At 40.4% G+C, this 20,236-nt stretch overlaps 1 protein-coding gene across 2 annotated transcripts; it reads right to left on the bottom strand.

The window, feature by feature from the left end:
* Nucleotides 1–16,588: 16,588 nt before the first annotated feature.
* Nucleotides 16,589–19,740, bottom strand: LOC115839444 (calcitonin gene-related peptide 1-like). Of its 2 annotated transcripts, XM_060304432.1 has the most exons (4): nt 19,655–19,740; nt 18,757–18,889; nt 17,463–17,478; nt 16,589–16,749 (listed from the first exon to the last, which is right to left on the bottom strand). In XM_060304432.1, exons 1-4 carry the CDS (start codon nt 19,738–19,740, stop codon nt 16,589–16,591), a joined length of 396 nt encoding a protein of 131 aa, XP_060160415.1. The 2 variants fall into 2 exon arrangements, with proteins under 2 accessions (XP_060160415.1, XP_060160416.1); XM_060304433.1 differs by lacking the exon at nt 17,463–17,478 and having other exon boundaries at nt 16,589–16,735.
* Nucleotides 19,741–20,236: the final 496 nt, after the last annotated feature.

The raw sequence follows: 20,236 nt of genomic DNA, 5'->3' as shown, positions 1-20,236 counted from the left end.
CCCAGGGCTCTACCCCAGGCCCCGCCTGTTCCTCACTGCCCTCTTTCTCTAGGTGAGGCTCTCTGCTGTCAGGGCTTTAAATATGCTGATTATTCGTAAATGTAGTTACCCAGTTGAGCTCCAGACATATATTAAATTGCTCATTTCACACCTCCACTTAATACTTCACATGACAAAAACAGAAATTTTGATTTCTAGTTCTGTGGGTAAATAGCATAACTCTTTTCCATTCTGCGTAAGAACCTGACCTTCAAAGTGTAGCTCTGTTCTCCTAATGACCTGAAGAGGGTAAGAATGTCAACTATGTTACTAAGCAACATCTCTTATAGTAAAAATGGCCCCTGTTTGGTAATCTAAACATGGAGTGGGAGGAAGCATAAATGAACTGTAAATACCTGGTGGGAAAGCATGCTCTAGGGCTTCCCCCACATGTGGTGATTCTTGTAATTGCCATTAGCCTTCCTGGGAAACTGGAAGCTATGTCCTTAGAGTAATTACATAGATACTAGCTCCTTTAGGCAAAGAAGCTATTAAGCTAAGTAAGCCCCGGCACCTGACTGATACAGATCTGGAATCCTTGCATCTGGGCTGTCACCTGGCAAGAAGGTAGTTTCTGGACAACTGAATGGGCTGCTGTTGGACTGCTTTAAGGAAGCTAACAAAAGAGGAACCTTGTGATGTGCCCTGCTGAACAACTGGGATTTCTCTCCTGTATCCTTCTAAGAAGACCTGTGGCAAGTGTGACTGATGGTAGTCTTGTGAGTTTCAATTTTTAGGAGATCCTAAGAAGACCTCATGTCATACCTATTTCTAACCCAGTACTGCACATTTCAGTAAATGACACAAGCATTCATTCAGATGCTCAAGCCAAACATCTAGGAATTTGATTCCATCTTTTTTGATTATTCTCTTAGTCCCAAGCTTTGCAAGTCATCAGCAAATTGCTAGCTCTACTTCTAAAATATATCCCATATCCATTTATTTCTTGCCATCTCTACTATTACCTTAAATCAAACAATCAGCGTCTCTCATATGGTTTATAGCAATAGCCTGCTTCCATTCTTGGACCCATCAACCCATTCTCCACACTGCAACCAGAGTGATCTTTTAAAAACATCAATTACATTATGTTCCTTTCTTGCTGAAGCCCCACTCCACTGGCCCACACCCCATGGCTTTCCATTGCATATAGATAAACTGTAAACTCTACTGAGACCTACAGACCCCACATGGTGGGGCCCCTACCTATGTTTCCAAGTTCAACTCCTGCCGTTCCCCACTGTTGTTCACCATGCTCTAGACACCCTGCTTGCTCTCTGGCTTGTAATTTCTATGTCCTCCAACTGGATTGAACAAACCCTACATCTTCCTGTGTAATCTTTCTTTTCTTGTGGTTTTAATGGTCACAACCAACTTGAATAGTGGGCTAAGCAGTGACTGGAATGGAATTAGAAACAAGAATTACGGAATTATGAGTAAAAAGGAAGGAGAGTTATTAGAACACATGATAAGAGGGGAGTGTGGAGTCAAAATTTAATTTTTGCCATGGAAGAGAGACTTGAGCATTTTTATTTTTATGTCTCTGAGGGAGGAGCCAGAAAGAGAGAAATATGTGACATGGAAGGAAGTGGAATAACAAAAGAAGCAAATTCCCTGAGCCCCTTTTAAAGATAAAATCCCTTTAAAGAGATAAGATATGTGGCTCCTAAGGATTCTGGTTCCCACCTTGCTTCCTTTTTTCCCATCACTTTGTGAACTTCTATACTATATTACAATTATCTCCTTATCCATCTATATGTAAACTGTGAGTTCAGTGAACAGAGGGGAGAGGTCTTAATCACAGTTGTATCCCAGTGCTGAACACAAAATAAAGGCTCTATAATTAATGAATAAATTTACCTGTTGGGGCTTCCCTGGTGGTGCAGTGGTTGAGAGTCCGCCTGCCAATGCAGGGGACACGGGTTCGTGCCCCGGTCCAGGAAGATCCCACATGCTGTGGAGCAGCTGGGCCCATGAGCCATGGCCAATGAGCCTGCGCGTCGGGAGCCTGTGCTCCGCAACAGCAGAGGCCACAACAGTGAGAGGCCCGCGTACGGGAAAAAAAAAACCATACTTTGTTGTTCAATTTGAAGTTTGCTGTAGCCTGAACATTTTCCCTTGTTTGCTTACTATCTACATTTTGTTGTTTATTTCATTTGCCATAAAGGGGGCATTTATAATATTTTTATATATTAGGGTAAACTTTTTATATATTATACATAATAATCCATTACTCTTAACATTTGAGACAAATACTTTTCCTGCTGTTTTCATTTTCACTGTGATTTGTTGGTTCTTATACTGAAGTTATATATTGATCTTTTCCTTTATGAATTCTTTCAAAGATCAGTTGCTATCATCTAAATGAACACATAAAAACTCTCAATTCTGCTTTGTGCAATTTATGAAAATTAAGTTATTTAATAGATTTGTAATATTTAAATATAAGATTTGGCTATAACTTGATGTTTCCCCAAACTGGTAATCCAGTGGCAGCTTGGAGTCTATAAGAGAGAGCAATAGGGAGCAATCTTGTTAAAAGGGAGGGTGGGTTCCTTGTCTTGAAGCTGCACTTCTACAACAAGCACATTGTTTTCACTGTTGGTGCATGTTGTGAGGTAGCTTTATGATGGTGGTGACCATGACGGAGATTATGGATGAGAAAGGCTAAAGCTCTCCAGGTCAGGACTGCTTTTTGATTTTGGGGGGATTTAGGCATTTATGCCTTCATAGGCTCCATAGGAAAAATATTAAAAACCGTATTTTATAACTTTTGTTGTAAAGGTGAATATAACAGGCTGGATTCATTATTATACGATTATTATTATTAATTTTCCTTTTTTCTTATTTTAAATGTTAAAATTAAAACATTTTTATGGGCCCCTAAACTGTGCCTGTTGCATCTAATAAATGAGTCAACCCTGTCCCAAAGCCACCCCTTAGCACTGATTAACTCTATTAATCATCTATCTAGCATATTTAGCTATCTAATCTATCTATCTATTCATCATCTATCTAGATCTATCATCTATCATATCTGTCTATCCATCTATCTACCTATCTGTCTATCTATCCATGCACCTGTCATCTATCTAGATCTATCATCTATCTATCTTTCTATCCATCTGTCTAAATAATTGGGTCTACTTCTTGCCTTTTCATTCAGTTTCTCAGATACACATTTCTGTCTATATCAGAATCACAGTATTTCAACAATAATTGTTTTTTATTTTTAAAAATTTATTTTATTGAAGTATAGTTGATTTACAATGTTGTGTTAATGTCTACTGTACAGCAAAGTGATTCAGTTATATATAAATATATATATATGTATACACATTCTTTTTCATATTTCTTTTCCATTATGATTTATCACAGGATATTGAATGTAGTTCCCTGTGCTATACAGTAGATCAGTTGTCGTTTTTTAAAATATGAAATAATGTTCTAATATTGTTAGAGGTGATCTGTACCACAGAGTTCTTTTCATATCTCTTGACCGCTTATTTTCAAAGTGAATCTTAGAACCCTTCTGTTTACTATAATTTAAAAAAAAAACATTGAAGTTGCATGGTGTTGGTAAGTTGTCTCAAAGAGACATAACATCTTTATAAAGATACACAGTTTGATATTCCATTCCAGCACCAGGATACCATGACCGTGCTGCAAAGAGAGTTCAAGAGGAGTGGAGACAGAGGCAGGAAACAGGGTACAGAAGGACCTGCACCCTGGTAGGGTGATCTCGCAACTAGGGGTGCTCAGTGAAGCTGGAACACGAGCTGCTATGAGTCAACATAGTGCCAGAAGTGGGTCATAAGCCAACACTGTAGGATACCTGCTAGTTTATTCTTCAGTTTAGGGAAAGGGAGTACCTTTGGGAAGAAACTGGAGACCATGTTTTAGCCAAACCCACCTTCTTCTAATCTGGTGTTCTAAAGTGGCTATAGCTTGGTAGCCCTGAGTATCATATTTACTTATGAGTGAGTTTAAAGGAGAAATTTTGTTTTTCATGCAGGTATCCTTGACACAATAAATACGTAATGATAGAAATAGGGAAAAGAGATCACAGGGTAGAGGCTGACCAGTATGGAGCCATTTTGGATCATCACTCATGATCAGCTCGCTCCTTTGCAATTTTTCTTATAACAGAAATATTTTATGTATCCTTATAATTTTCTAGTATGAGGAACAGTCATTTTAGGATAGAGTTGAAAAATTCAGAGGCCTTCCTCCCCAAGTCCAAGTCTGTAGTGATGAAAATTAACAAGCACTGTACATCAAGCTAATGACTTACAAGCTAAACTTACAGGTGTTGTCTGCTATGAATAGATGTAACTTTAATATAAGGGCCATTAGAGTAAATTGAGTAACTTTAATGTAGAGAGAATTTGGATGTATATCATGTTTTATAAATCACATGCAGAGGATACACTTGGCAAGCTATTCCCCTAAAGGACCTAGATTAGGAAGATTTCCGTGGCTCCAAAAAAAGGTGAAAGATAAATGATCTGAAACTTCAAACTTTCAAAATTTCAAGGTCAATATTTTACTTCAATTTTAATGTTACGAGGGATATTGGAGCACCTTGTTGGAAAATCTACTTGTGGGTCCATTCCTGCCCACTCTTTACACTCGATAGTATACAGTTATGTTTGTACTCAGAGATGCCTTCCCCCTCCAGGTAAATCAAATAATCATCTAGATACTTACTGAGGGATGACACATTAGTTTCTAACACTGATTAATGTTAGTCATTTCATGTATATATATCAACAACAAAAAAACCCATCCAATATATGAGGGACCTCAGCAAATTCAAAAAGAGTGGCCAAGCTGAATAAACAGAGAAAATTTTCCTTAATGAAATAGGAAATTCAGTTTAAACTTATCATGAACTGGTCACAGTCCCAGATGGCAAATAGAAACAAATGTTAATTATCTCTTGGAGATTTAAACCCAGACCAATAAAAATTTCCATTGATTAAGTACCAACGAACACAAACTAAAAATTGAAAAATCACAAAAATACCCATGGTAGAAGTCATCATAAATAAGAGTCATCAGAAATAAACTGAAAAATCAGACCCACAAATAATGCAGATGCAGGAATTTTTGGTTTCAAAACAAATTTGTCCAATATTGTTAAATAAATTAAAAAATGATGTTAAAATTTTTATTAGCTTGGGATACCACACGCTGGGTGGTTTAAAGGACAGGAATTTATTTTCTCACAGTTGTAGTTGCTGGGAAGTTCAAGATCAAAGTGCCAGCTGACTCGGGTTGTGGGGTGGGGAATGTGATGCCCAGATCCCAGCTAAAGTGATCCTCAGGAATTTGCTCTGGCAAGCATGCAGCATCTCTCCCAAAAGGAGCTTCTCATTCTGGCTCCAAAGGTGACTTTGGGGATTATGGAATCTCTTGTTCCTTCTCTAGAGACATATACCTGCCTCCTGGTTTCACCCTCTAAAATGCTTCTTGATCTTGGCTCTTAACTGACACTTAATGTAGGTGTTGGACTTAGACCCCTTTTCCTGTCCCTGACCCTTTTCAATCTCTGACCTCCTCTTCTTCCAAGTTCAGTGTACAATTCCTTAAGTTCTCCTCACTATGCAGTCTCAAACAGGTACACTTAACTATAACAGCTTGTATAAGGGATCTGTTCATCATTCTTTTATGTAAAACACAGGTATTAAGTTATTAGCATCCTCCAAGTACTGAGTGCTATATGAAGCACTCTGGAGACTGCAAAGGAAAAAATAGATTAATAGTCCCTGCTTTTAAGATACTTAGAGTTTAAGAGAGGAGACAGAGATGTTAACCAGCTATACTATCATGTATTCAAAGCTATAATCAAAGTGTTGTAAACCTTGCTGTTGGAAGTGTGGCCTTCAGTTGAACAGTATTAGCGTCACTGGGGAGTTTGTAAGAATTACAGAATCTCTTGGCCCAGCCCAGACCTACTGAATTAGAATCTGTATTTTAATATGATGTGCACATGAGTCACCTGGGGATGCCAATGCTGCTGGTGCATGGATCACGCTTTGAGGCGTGAGGTTGTAGAGTACAAAGAAAAGGATAATTCTGCCTAGCTGAGTGAAGGGTGTCACTGAAAGCATCACAGAGGGGGTATCATATGCATTGGGCAAGGAAGGACAGAGAAAACTTTGCTTAGCAGATTGGGAGAGAGGACAGGTGGATGGGCAGTCAGGCAGAGGAGGTAACACAAATAAAGACATAGGGACATGAAGAGTATATTTGGAGAATGGTAAGTAGTAACTATTGGAAAAATGGATGAAGACGAAGTTGAAAATATAGGCTGGGACTGTATTTTGAGAAATCTTTTATGCTATGAAGAAAACAGTAGAAAACAGGGATTCTAGAAGTTCTTTGAGTGGAGGAGCAACAAGATCATATCTGTCTCATTGAAGTGAAGAGGGTAGATTGAATGGGAGAAAGCCAGACCACAGCAAGAAGCCAGGAGGAGGTTACTGCAATCATTCAGGCATGAAATAAATAAGAGCTGGAACTAAGACAGTGGTTGTGGGAATTGCAGATACTTTGAACTAATAAGTTTGTATTAATTTGTTACGCAGCAGTAGATAACTAGCTCACATTTTACTACCTGAAACTGGGATCCAGAAATATATAAGAATGTGAGAGCAGTAATGAAACCAGAGAATAGGCAGTGGCTGGAAGAGTTTTGAAAAGCATGTATGAGAAAGTGCAAATTTCCTTAAACAGACTTTAGTAGAAATCTGGACTTTCAGGATGCTGATGGTGGGGATTCAAAAGGAAGTGAGGAACATGTTATTGGAACCTGGGGAAGGAAAATCCTTGTTACATAATGACAGAAACTTAGCAAAATTATCTCCAGCAGTTATGTGCAAAGAAGAAATTGTAAGTGATGAACTTTAGATTTTACAACTAAGATTTCTAGGGAAAGTGTAAAAGGTGCCACCTGACTTCTTCCTGTCATTTATAAAACATGGGAGAGGAGAGCGATAACTTGAGGGAAGAACAAAACAGGACATAATGATTTTGAAAAATCAGCCTCTCCAGATGGCAAAAGATGTTAAGCGATTCACTGTTGAGAAATCATGCTCTGGAGAAAAGGCTGAAGCTATTACTATACCTTTTGCTAAAATGTCATAAAGATCAAAAGTCAGAGTATTCAGCCACACTCAAGATTCTTTCAAGAGATTCAGAGTGCACCTTACAGATCTTTTCAATTGTGGATGAAGAATGTCACCCATCATATCAGTAAGCAAAGGATGTTGGGGCCAACAAGCCATCAGCCACTGCAGTTGCACCTGTGCATCCTGAGGAGATTCAGGATGGAGAAAAGCAGGATGCTGGCCCTAGGTAACTAAGATGCATATCAAATGAATGATTTCAGTGAGCCCGGACTCTTGCGTCTTCCCATACTAGAAAAGAGCTAAATTCATTAACTTGAGCTGACTTGTTTGATGTTCTGACTACCTGGTTTTGTTGCAAAAACTCCTATTTTTTGATGTTCTGACTTTTGATGTTCTTTTGATGTTCTGACTACCTGGTTTTGTTGCAAAAACTCCTATTTTTAAAAATAAATTATTTTATTTTTGGCTGTGTTGGGTCTTCATTGCTGCTCATGGGCTTTCTCTAGTTGTGGTGAGTGGGGGCTACTCTTTGTTGTGGTGAGCGGGCTTCTATTGCGGTGGCTTCTCTTGTTGCGGAGCACCGGCTCTAGGCGTGCGGGCTTCAGTCGTTGTGGCATGCGGGCTTAGTTGCTCCATGACATGTGGGATCTTCCCGGACCAGGGCTCGAACCCTTGTCCCCTGCATTGGCAGGTGGATTCTTAACCACTGTGCCACCAGGGAAGCCCCCAAAACTCCTATTTTTTAAAATTAATTTTTATTGGAGTATAGTTGATTTACAATGTTGTGTTAGTTTCTGCTGTACGGCAAAGTGAATCAGTTATACATAATACATATACCCAGTCTTTTTTAGATTCTGTTTCCGTATAGGTCATTACAGATTATTGAGTAGATTTCCCTGTGCTATACAGTAGGTTCTTATTAGTTATATATTTTATATATAGTAGTGTGTATATGTCAACCCCAATCTCCCAATTTATCCCTTCCCCCCTTTCCCCTTTGGTAACCATAAGTTTGTTTTCTACATCTGTGACTATTTCTGTTTTGCAAATAGGTTCATTTGTACCATGTTTTAGATTCCACATATAAGTGCTATTGTATGATATTGTCTTTCTCTGTCCGGCTTACTTCACTCAATATGCAATCTCTAGGTCCATGCATGTTGCTGCAAATGGCATTATTTTTCTTTTTAATGGCTGAATAATATTCCACTGTATATATGTACTACATCTTCTTTATCCATTCCTCCGTTGATGAACACTTAAGTTGCTTCCATCTCCTGGCTATTGTAAATAGTGCTGCAGTGAACACTGGGGTACATGTATCTTTTTGAATTATGGTTTTCTCTAGATATATGCCCAGGAATGGGATTGCTGGATCATATGGTAGCTCTATTTTTAGTTTTTAAAGGAACCTCCATACTGTTCTCCATAGTGGCTGTACCAATTTACATTCCCACCAATAGTGTAGGAGGGCTCCCTTTTCTCCACACCCTCTCCAGCATTTATTGTTTATAGATTTTTTGATGATGGCCATTCTGACTGGTGTGAGGTGATACCTCATTGTAGTTTTGATTTGCGTTTCTCTAATAATTAGTGATGTTGAACATCTTTCCATGTGCTTCTTGGCCATCTGTATGTCTTCTTTGGAGAAATGTCTATTTAGGTCTTCTGCCCATTTTGGATTGGGTTGTTTGCTTTTTTGATATTGAGCTGCATGAGCTGTTTGTTTATTTTGGAGATTAATCCTCTGTCGGTCGCTTTGTTTGCAAATATTTTTTCCCTTTCTGTGGGTTGTCATTTCGTTTTGTTTATGGTTTCCTTTGCTGTGCAGGAGTTTTTAAGTTTAATTAGGTCCCATTTGTTTATTTATTTTTTTTAATTTTCATTACTCTAGGAGGTGGATCCAAAAAGATCTTGCTGCGATTTATATCAGAGGGTGTTCTGCCTATGTTTTCTGCTAAGAAAAAGCTATTATATGTCAGCTCCTCCCTTATCTCTTTGGAGCAGTCCCTCAGAGATATCTGAAAGGCTGCCTTCTAGACGTTAAGTCCTTAGCAGTTCTGCCAAATAAAACATAATTCTCAACTTTTAGGTTGTGCTTTTTTTTTTTCAGTTGACACAATCAAGTCAGAAAGTCTCTAGGAGACTTAAGAGCATTGTCCCTCAGCTATTTTGGCAGGAGCCAAGGATAGAGAAGTGGATAGAGAAGTTTGCTGTTAGTGTATAGAAATGCAGCCACTTCAGCTGATTCCACATGACCTATAGACAGGCCCAGCATTCCTTTGGAGCTTCCCAAGTCAGGTGTATGTGATACTGCTTTCTGGTTTTGCTAGGGTTTTGTAGAATTGCCTTTGCATTCCCAGGTCATGCCCTAGGCCCAACCTTCACAAGACTAAAAGAAGAATAGCCTTAGTGATCCTGCCTGATCTGGCATCACCTATTCTCAGCTCTGGAATCCTCAGCTGTGGCTCCTGGACATTCTGCCATCTCCAGAAACCGAGTCATCAGTGATCAAGGGTACAGCTCTCTAGCAAAGCTGGTCTTCCTTGGTGAGGCTCTGTGATGGTATGTGCCATACAACTGCCACCTTACAAGCTCATTTTTCTTCCAGTTTTAAATCTGCCATCCTTCATGAGACTTTCAATAACTTTCTGTGCCTGGATAGAAGACTGATAGTTCTCATTGGCAGAGGGGAAGTAATTGACTTGACTTGGATCCAATGATTGACCGACTTATTCAGGCTCTTCTTACCTCTTATTTCTCTAGTTTCTTTGTTCACTTGACAGAATCCTGTTCATTTTTAGAGATGTGATATGATATCACATCCTCAGGGAAGTTTTTAAAAATCTAGACCAGGTTAGACTATATAGTCCCCCTGTGCCTACTCCAAAGATAGCATTTAACACAATGGGTTCTAATTGCTTCTTTCCTAAATGCTGCAAAGACTTACTATACCTGACACCACGTTAAGTGCTACAACAAAGAGCAAAACAGATGTGGTTCCTGTGTGGATGGGACTCTCAGTCTAAGAGGAAATAGATATTAATAAAATAATAAATCTGAATGTATAAACTAAACCTGAAATAGTGAGCTGAAAGAAAGGTATATCCAATCTTTGAAATCAGATAGGAAAGGAATGTAACCTAGACTCTGGGAGTGGTCATCTGGGAAGGCTTCCATGAGGAAGCCTTAGCTGAAATCTGAAAGATAGAGTTACCTGGGAATAGAGAAGATATAAGGACTATAGAACAAAGAAACAGAATGTGGAAAGGCCCCGTGTAGGAAGAACATGCAGGTTCTGACAAATTGAAAGAATACCAGTGTAATTGGAACTAAAGTGGGAGGGAGAGCATGGTAAGAAATGAGGCTGGAACAATAGTCAGGTTTCACATCATTTGTAGCTTTGTGGACTATCTTAAGGGTTTTATACAGGACCTGGCAGATTGTTGACTCTCTTTACGATGGCAAGAAACCACTCCTACAACCTTCCTAGATCCACAGTTTAGCCAGGCTCTCCAGGAAGCCTCTAGAGTACCCCTCTTTATGGAAACAATTAATCTCGTCATGGTCCTGGCAAGCCTGAGTAGGAGAGATGAGGCCCAGATTTATAGCTCTTGGGTCAGGGCCCTACAAGAGACAAGGGCAAAACGTTTCTTAGCTCTACCAATCGTTTATGTGCAGCAGCTGCTACAGGTGTATCCAGAAAAGTTTCACCAAGAGTAGAAACATCTGAGGACCCAAATAATTGCAGAGCCTTCTCCCCTACCCCAGATACATTCTTGAGAATGAATAGGTAATTGTCTAGAATGAATCTAGCTAACGAGATGGCTAAATCCAACTAGGGACTTCATAGTAAAGAAAATATGATTTACTTTAAATCCCCAACGATTAATACCTTCAGAAGTGTAGTCTCACTCATAGCTAATTCTCCCTGGATATTTTGCCCAAGAATGAATTTCTTGAGAACCCAGTGAAGGAGGAGAGGAAAGAAAGTGAATTCTGCTCACTATTGGAGGAATTTTCTAAGAGTCAGAATGATCCAAAGATAGAATGAGCTATATCAGGAGATTGTGACATCAAAATTTCAAAAGTAAGCTAGTAGACCACTTCGGGGTGTTACAGCGTAATTCAAGCATGAGGGTTGTGCTACACGATCTTAATGGTTTCTTCCCACCATGAGAATCTTAGAGGCAGAAAGAATGATGTGAAAGAGTAGCTACAGGATGGAGAGCATTGAGAGCTCAGAGAGAGAGGCTCTGGTAAAAAGCACTCAATAATGAGGAGGAACAGGACTTAATTTTGTTTGGAGTGGAAGCCTCTTATGCCATTGCACCTAATATGATCTGGGCTTGGGAACCAGGGGAAAGAAATCTGACTGCATCCTTTCTGGGAACTGTGACTTCCAACTTGAATTCAGGTCTGCTCATCTAGCCAACTTCCCATGAATGTGTTTTCCAGGGAAAGCACTAAAGTTATCATGGTTTGGATGGATATTAGTTATCTATTGCTGTGTAGCAAATTATCTCAAAACTTAGCAGCTCTGAAGAACAAAAACTTAATATCACATACAGTTTCTGAGAGTAGGTTCTCTGGGACAGGCTCAGCTGAGTGGTTCTAGCTCGGGGTCTCTCTTGAGGTTGTTGTCCAGCTCTCAGCTATGCCTACAGTCATATCCAGGCTCAAAGGGAGCTAGAGAATCCACTTCTAAACTCACTCATTTGGTTGTTGACAGGCCTCCGTTCTTCATGGCTATTGGTCAGAGACCTGCATTCCTTGACACACAGACTCCTCCATAGCCTGCTTGAACAGCCTCGTTTCATGGCATCTGACTTCCCACAGAAGAAGTGATTCAAGAGGGAGAGAAACGTGAGCAGGTAAGTGAAATAGTGCCCCCAAAGGAAGCAGGACTTGTATCTAGAATATATTAAGATCTTTTACAACTACATAGTAAGAAGATAAGGTGTCCAATTGAAAATGGGAAAAATAGTGGAACAGGAACTTCATGAAAGAATATAAACAAATGGCCAATAAGCATATGAGAGGATATTCAATTATCAGTAGTTATTAAGGAGATAAAAATTAAAACTCACAATTAGAATCTGCTACAGTATCATAAGAATGGCCAAAATTATAAAGGCTGAAAATACCAAACATTGTCAAGGTTGTGTGCAGCAAGTTAAATGATCTGACGTTTATGCTGGGAGTGTAAAATGGCAGAGCCATTTGTAAACTGGCAGAGTCAGTTTAGTCATAACAGACATTTACCATACAACTTTTAGCTATTTATCCAAGAGAAATGGCTTCAGCTGTTCCCAGAAATATTTATACATGAATGTTCATAAGAGTGTCATGCATAATAACCAAAACTGAAAGTAATGCATCTGTCTGTCCAACAGATTTTAGTATGCAATGGAATACTACTTAACCCCTCCTCTACAATCCTTGAGAATTAATACTCAATTAATATCCAATTAGTTTCCCAGATAACTATATAATGATATATGCAACAGTATAAATAAATCTCCCAAACAAGATGCTGAGTGAAAGGAGCTAGATAAAAAAGAGTACATAGCATATATCTATCGAAAAATGAATTCACAGTGATATAAATTACATCAGTGATTATGAGAGGCAGGGGTTTGGAGGATATTGACTTCAAAGTGGCATGAGGAACATTCTGAGATGATGGAAATATTCCATACCTTCTATTGCTGTGATGGTTACATAGATTTTATGGTATACTTTCAGCAAAACTCATGGAAATATAATTCATCTATATAATTTTATATTATATAATTTATACCTTATGAAAGTAGATTTTAAAAGTAAAAAATAACCCTTTAGAATATGTAAAATTAAATGTTTTTAGAAATACAAGGGTCTAATTCACAGAGACAAAAATAACACTTGGAAACTTTACTGCCCTCTCTTAGTCTTTGCAAGATCAACTACCCAGGCAAAAATAATATATAAGAATAATGTTATTAATCTTTTAATTATATATGCATAGATATATACATAGATAGATACTTATATAAAAGTTTTTAGCTCAGGGAAAGTACTTTATTTTCTGTTATTTTTATAACATTTGTGAGAACGGACCATATAATATGCCTCAAAGAAAATTTAACTAAATTTCCCAAGCCAAAAATTGTAGAGATCACTGTATCAAACCTCAGTGCAAAAAACCTGGAACTAAATAACTGAAATGTAATTTTAAAATCTATTTTAAATTTGAAATTTCTCTACTAAATAACTTTTGAGTTAAGAGTAGATAGCAAAAGAAAAATTAAAGATGATTTTAAAAATGACAACTTTACTTCTCAAAACATGATGCTTATTTTCCTCTGAGTTCATGTTAAAGATGAACTCAGAGGGAAATAGGTCAGAAGTTCATAGAGTTTTATAATTTATTTATTAACTCAACATATTTATTGAAGGGCTACCATGTTCTAGAAATTTTTCTGTGCTCCAGGGATATAGGTAAATATCCATATAACTTCCTTCATAGAGTTACGTGCTAGTGGAAGTACATAGACCAAAAAACCCCACTAAATATGTAACATTTTAGATGGTAATATGTTCCATGTGGATAAAATAATGGTAAGTTCTATATGGATAAAATAAAGCTGAATAAGGTGGTAGACAGTGATCAGAGCCATTTCATATATAAGCATACAGGAAAGCCTTTTCTGAGAAGGTGATGTTTCAGCAGAGTTCTGAAAGAAAGGGAGTGAGTCTGTCACGCAAACATTGAGGGAATAGCATGCTAGGCAGAGAAAATAGTAACTGCAAAGACCCAGAGGAAGATGGGAGTGGAGCAAGCAATGGGTCAGTTGTCAGGAGATCTGAGAAATATATAGGGTCAGGTTATGTGGTACCTGTTAGACTACCAGGTACAGGTACACTACATCCAGAATGAAAAAGAAGATATAACCTCAAATATGAAAAATGTAAATTATAATGAAAAAGTGCGATTTGCTAATGCATGTAAAAATTTTAAAATTAAAGTTTCACAGAAATGTATATAAATCAAGAATATACAGAATAAAATAAAAAAGTAGAGTTGAATAATCTTGAAAAAATTGAAAACCTTGCAAGGAACTATGTTACAAAAAGAACTCTGTGAGAAACTTTTACAGGTGAATTACATCCAGCTTAAGGCAGAGATAGTTTTCACACTACTTGCACTGATTTAAAACAGAAAAATTTCAAGTTTGCCAACTCATTTGATACCATTGGCATAGCCCCAATTCTAGACTTAACAAAGGTAGTACAAAATCCTAAATAAATCACAAGCAAATTGAATTTGGAAATAAATTTTAATACATATCCTCTGACCAAGTGGAGTTTATTAAGAAGCCACGGCAATGCCCCAAGTGTTTACTCTGTGAGATGGGGACTCAATGGAGTATTCTGTACCTAAGGGAGACATGGTCTGATCTGCTTTATGTACTACTGTGATGAGTAAAGAATGAATGGGAGCAAGGGCCATAATTCTATGCGTTTCTGAGGAAATAACTAGAATCAGTAGGTAGTAGATGACTTTTCTAATTAAAAAAACCCTCTTAACTGACTGCCCACCAGTGAAACTTGCTGCTGAGTCATCTTGGAAGTTACAGTCAGCAGTTTCTCACCGGCATTTCCAGCAAATGCCAGGGATGTTGACGCTGGGAAATTTCTGTATCTAATAAGCCTTTAGACCCTATGACATCCCAGATTCCTTCCAATACCGACCATCTCCGATTCTACAGCATGTATCACCTCAATCTCCCCCAGTTAGAATATAAGCTCCATGAATGCAGGGGGTTTTGTCTGTTCTGCTCATTGCTCTAGTCCTGGAGCTCAAATAAGGTCAAGCATATAGCAGACACTCAATGATTATTTGTTAAATATAGGAATGTCTCTGTTAAACTTATTGCAGGACCTGAGCAATGCACTTTTCTTCTCTGCACAACAGAGAGTAAAAAAGTTGGATTAGATGGCATCTGATTATCTTTCCAGGTCTGCCAGTGTGTGATTCCCTTTCAAACTGTGAGCCGTTGTTCTAACGGGCTTTTCAGGCTATGGGGTGTATGAAGGGGTGCTGCTGGGAGGAAAGGCAGGGATGGGTAAGGGCAAACCTGAGTCAAGGAGAAGAGAACAGATAACTTCTGGGGCTGGGGACCAGGGCACTCTCTGAAAATAAATGTGAATATCTCTTTGAGATGCACAGGGTTCTAATTCCAGTAAAGGTGTTTCACTAGACACTGAGGATACAGGATACCGAGGATCCACCCCAAACATGGTATCATTGCCTCGTTTGAGCCAGCCTGGTCAACAAAGTGTCACAGGTCCCTGAGGTTCTCATGGGAAAAACAACATAAATAACAGCAGGAACTCCTTTTAACTGTATCGAAAATATACTTTTTATCTTGATGAAGTGCACAAATGAGAACATTTCTTTAAAGAGAGAGTTCCATTGAGGCTCAGCATTACTAGGCATCTCCAGACACCCACAAGGCAGCGATTTCATGTGCCCCTGAGGTTTAGCAGAGCAGCCAACAGGTTAGCTGACAGGGCCCAGATTTTCTACCAGATAAGCCAGTGAGACATGCATCATATTTATAGAATACAGAATCAACTATAAAAAAGTTGCACATTGGGTAATTACAATGATTTGATTCTGCATTTATCTTTAGTTTATTTCAAGCAAAAAGGAGTGTTTTCAATATCAAGAGGCATGCATATATGTGTGTCTTCCATGATATTTCTTTTCAATAAGTTGCTTTCATTGCAAATTAAAAGAAATGGAGTTCAGCTCCTTGGTGACCTAGGAGAAAAAAAAAGTAAGAACTAGAATATTATTACTTATTAACAGCAAGGCTCTTGTCATGTATTATCTCAGTTACTTTTTATATTAATGATACAGGTAGGTACTTATTGTTGCTTTCAAGTTAATATGGGGAAACAGGCTCAGAGAGGGTCAGGTCCATGGTCATATAGTTAGTAGAGGACAAACACAGTATTTGAACCCAAGTCTATGCTCTGAATCCAGATGTACATGACATTGTAGGGAATACTCCGAAAGGGTAGGGTCTTTGCCTTTCAAACTAAAAAACTAGAATAATCACAATTATAACTGTAGGGAACTGTGTTTTAAATGAGTAGGATCTATATTTCCTGGCAGATGATCTCAGAGTCACTTGGAGGCACTGAATAAAAGCAGAAATGAACCCAAATTCTAGGTGTTCTAGCTATTGGGACTCTGTTCTTTCTCCAGACACTGTGGTTGGCACCTTCACTGTGGATTTTTTTACAATATAGGACCAGGGAGGGTCAGACTGTGGCCTGCACTCCTGCAATACCCAGCCATCTGCCCTGCCGTCTGAGGTACTAGGGCAGTTGTCTTCTTCCTGGAGTCATTTCACTGCTCAGGCCTGAAGGTCGCTGCGGTGCCAGCCAAAGGCTTTGGAGCCCACATTGGTGGGCGTGAAGCTGTTCTTAACCACATTCTCAGACCTGCTCAGCCAGCCCGCCATCTTATGGGTCACACAGGTCGCAGTGTTACAGGATCTCTTCTGGGCAGTGATGCTGATTTGCAGGATAGAGAAAAAGAAAAGGCCTGTCAGTGAGAGGCTGAGGGCAGGTGCTACCCCATGGGACCAACATGGTAAAATTACTGCTCCGAGAGGCACCAATGAACTTTAAATATTTTTCCTAAACACGGAATCACCACAGACAAACATAGGGCATTAGGGAAAGTGCCACAATCACTCCCCATAGACGTTTCCAAGGGTGTCAGAAAACCCAAACGTGCTCTGGGCAACAAGCCATGGAACACAGAACTATAGCAGCCAGTCTTTTCTGTACAAGTAAATGAAAGCTTAACCAAAGCTTAGGTGACTAGAGAGATTATGGTGCCATATCCAACCTCATTCTTAAAGATTGTCTAGAAGATGCATCCCATTCACAAGGTACTGAGTCCTCCTTAGGAAAAGGAAAATTCCCCTGTCCTCCTGGAAGAGGAAGCGAGTTTGCAGCATCAAGTCTCAGAGGTGCTTAGTGCTCCTGTTTTCACTACCTGAGGTTGTTCACAGGGACCACCCACTATGCCCTGACTCCAGCTACCCGGGGCTAAAGCTACTTGCCGGACAGGTCCCTGTATCCATGAAGTGTGGGATGTGGCCAGAGCAATAACTACCACAGCTCAGGGGTTTTTAGAAATATACTATTATTCCCCCAATGAAAGGTATGTTCAGAAGCAGGACTGAGAAGCTCTGCTGTGAAATCCGCAGGTACTTACAGGGCTGCCCTCTCTCTCCTGATCTCTTCCTGAATGATTCTCTCTGGCCTGCTCTCCCTCCTCCCATCTGATGTTCCAGACATCCACTGCCACAAAGAATGCCACTGATACTAGCCCAAAGAGCAACCAGAGAAGACCACATGCATCAAGTTACAGGAACAAAGGAATTAGAAAGGAGAGGAAGAGGTTGAGTAGGCACCTTGAGGCATGCCAATATGAGGGGTCATGGTCTTTCTCCAATACCCTGGCCATGACCCATTTCTTGCCAGGCATTCTGACCCCAGTTTTAGTTAAGGGGAATGTGTAAAACTTGTTGAGGTCCTATGTGTATGTGCCCAGGACACAGGTGCTCAGATTGTTACACTGCTTAGTTCTGGACCTGTCCAGGCTACAGGGAAAAGTCAGGCTAGACAATACCATGCACCAGGGCTGCCCCTGCAGGCAGTCATGCAGAAGGTTAGAATAGGGAGAGGGCACCTGGAGCAAAAGCAGAGGGGCAGGAATGGGGGCGGCTCACGCATCCTCCATTAGGAGAACACAGAGGTTCACTGAGCCAGGGCAGTGTGGGGAAGGGCTGCGGGGGGAAGGGGTGACCTTTTCTGGCATTCCACATGCTGCTCAGTCCTTCTTGCTCTGCAGAGAGGTTCTTAGGGCAGATACAGGTGCAGCACATACCTCTGCCCAGGTACGGCCAGGTCAGGAGCTGGTGTGAGCTCCAAGCTCAGGGTGCACAGGGAGGTGAGGCTGGGGAAGGGTGTCTGGTCCAGTGAGAACATGCACATCTCCACAGATTCTACACATCTAAAGGTCCAGGACCTACCTCAGACACTGTGCTACCTGACAACATCCTTTGTAAGGGCTCTGGCTTCACCTTGCAAATGTGCAATGAAGATGCCTTGCAGGTGTGAAAGAATATCATGTGCAGGTTAACAAGGAGGGGCTAGATTTATAAAATCCCCTGAGATACATGGGATTCATTCCCTGGCTTTACGAGGCTAAACTCCTCCAGTGCTGGGAGGTATCCTCAGTACTGCCAGACAATTTCCGGAGTGAGGAGTTCCACAGCTTCCCCCACTGCTTTTAGAAAGGGATCTTTGTACGTGTGGTGCAACCATAGTTCCTTCACATGACCTCTGTCTTCAGTGGAGCCTGTAGGAGAGGTGGGCCCCAGGCCAAGGTGAACAGTGACTGCTTGCTGGCTGCCTATCCAGCTATGTTCTCTCGTACCTGTCAGGATACATCTTCCTGGTAAGCCAGGGGAGAGGGTAAGTGCTGAGCAGAGGGCAGAGCCTTAACCTGAAGCCCTCCTGTCTCTTGCTTCAGCTCACAGGCCTTCATCTGCACATAATCGTTCATCATTGCAGCCAGTAGGAGGCGCATTTCCTTATTGGTGAGTGTAGCGGGATCAAAGCCATTCTCCAAGGCCCACCTAGGGAAGGGGAGCAAGCACAATCCTGACTCTGAGTCCCTGCCTACCCTCACCCCCAGGATTAGCAGCCAGGTTTCCTGGTTTCTGTATCTTCCCCTGAGGATGTGCCTGCCCCAACTGCCAACGGAAGAAATGAGGCCATTGTCTCTCCCAAAATGCTGCTTCACCAGGAGTTAGGCTCTGGTGTGACCTCAAAGAAATGGTTTGCTGGCAACTGATGGTTAGATTTTCAGGAATTTTTTGAGCTTAGTGTTTTAAATGCAGCCATTATTAAAAATTAAATGATAATGATAATTTGAATCTGCAAATGGTTTCAGTTTAATAAATATAATTTGAATGAGGATGAGAAATTAGATGAATAGATCACATATCAGATTTAATAACAAATTTATTGGCCAAGTAGTTAGCAGACTAGGATGAAATCCATTTCTCAAATTATGGTTAAGTTAGTAAATAACTTTGCTAAAGGTAAAAGTGTTTGATAAAAAGCAACAAAAGTATGTTGTGAGGTTCAATGAGTTAATATGATATTTATAATAACTAGTACTGTATATGTTATGTCTATTTGTAAACTGTGTGCTACACATCTTTTTATGATAAACTTATATATAAGCGTACATTTGTACATTACCACCCCCCATCCCCCCACCTCCACCCACCTTTAGCCAGTTGCTAAAGATTCAGCACAAGCACAACTGAGAACACAGAACTGTATGATTCCAGGGGCCATAGGAGGTGAGAGTGCTCCTGGCAGGGCTGTCTCACCTGAATGGCGCTGCCTGGAGCATACCTGCCTGGTTCAGGACCAGAATGCTGAGGACCAGGAACGGGGGCAACTTCCAGAAGCCCATGGCACCTTTCTGCAAGGGAAAAATGGCATCACCACCTGCAGCAGTTCAAGTTCTGTGAGCCCACAGACCGAGGCTCTGATTCTGTCTCTGACTCTAACTCCCTGGCATCCTGACTTCAGGTTGGACATGTCACTTCCCTTCACCATCATTTCCTTCTCCGCCAGTGGACTGCTGTAAGATCCAGTAAGCCTGTAGCATGCTTGGCTTAGCAAAGAAACCTAGTGGGACAACTGGGTGAGGAGGTCTCAGTCCGTAGCCCCTTCCCTGTCACCCCACACATTTTCACATACAACCTGTTGGCCAGGACTCCTGGAGGACAGACTCCGAGTACCTGTCACCACAGCTTTTCCCACTGTGCAACCCAGAGCTGTCCTCCTGGTGTGGGGCTTTTGCTCATACCTGGTTGGGGGAGGTGGGTAGGGAGGACATATCTCTGTGGTTGGAATCCCTGAGAAACTGAAGAACCAAATTCTACTGCTCAGCTGCTTCAAAGAGT

This window comes from Globicephala melas, chromosome 8, assembly GCF_963455315.2.
Source record: "Globicephala melas chromosome 8, mGloMel1.2, whole genome shotgun sequence".
In the NCBI taxonomy this organism is placed as follows: domain Eukaryota; kingdom Metazoa; phylum Chordata; class Mammalia; order Artiodactyla; family Delphinidae; genus Globicephala; species Globicephala melas.
Note: the sequence above shows the minus strand (reverse complement) of the source record. Positions and strands in the feature narration are given on the sequence as shown.

What these genes read in the sequence shown, in the direction of transcription:
- LOC115839444 (XM_060304432.1), bottom strand. Translation starts at nt 19,740, where the DNA reads ATGGGCTTCTGGAAGTTGCCCCCGTTCCTGGTCCTCAGCATTCTGGTC. An exon ending in CTCCAGGCAGCGCCATTCAG is followed by an intron (nt 18,890 to 19,654) that starts GTGAGACAGCCC and finishes CCCCTTCCCTAG; the next exon opens with GTGGGCCTTGGAGAATGGCT.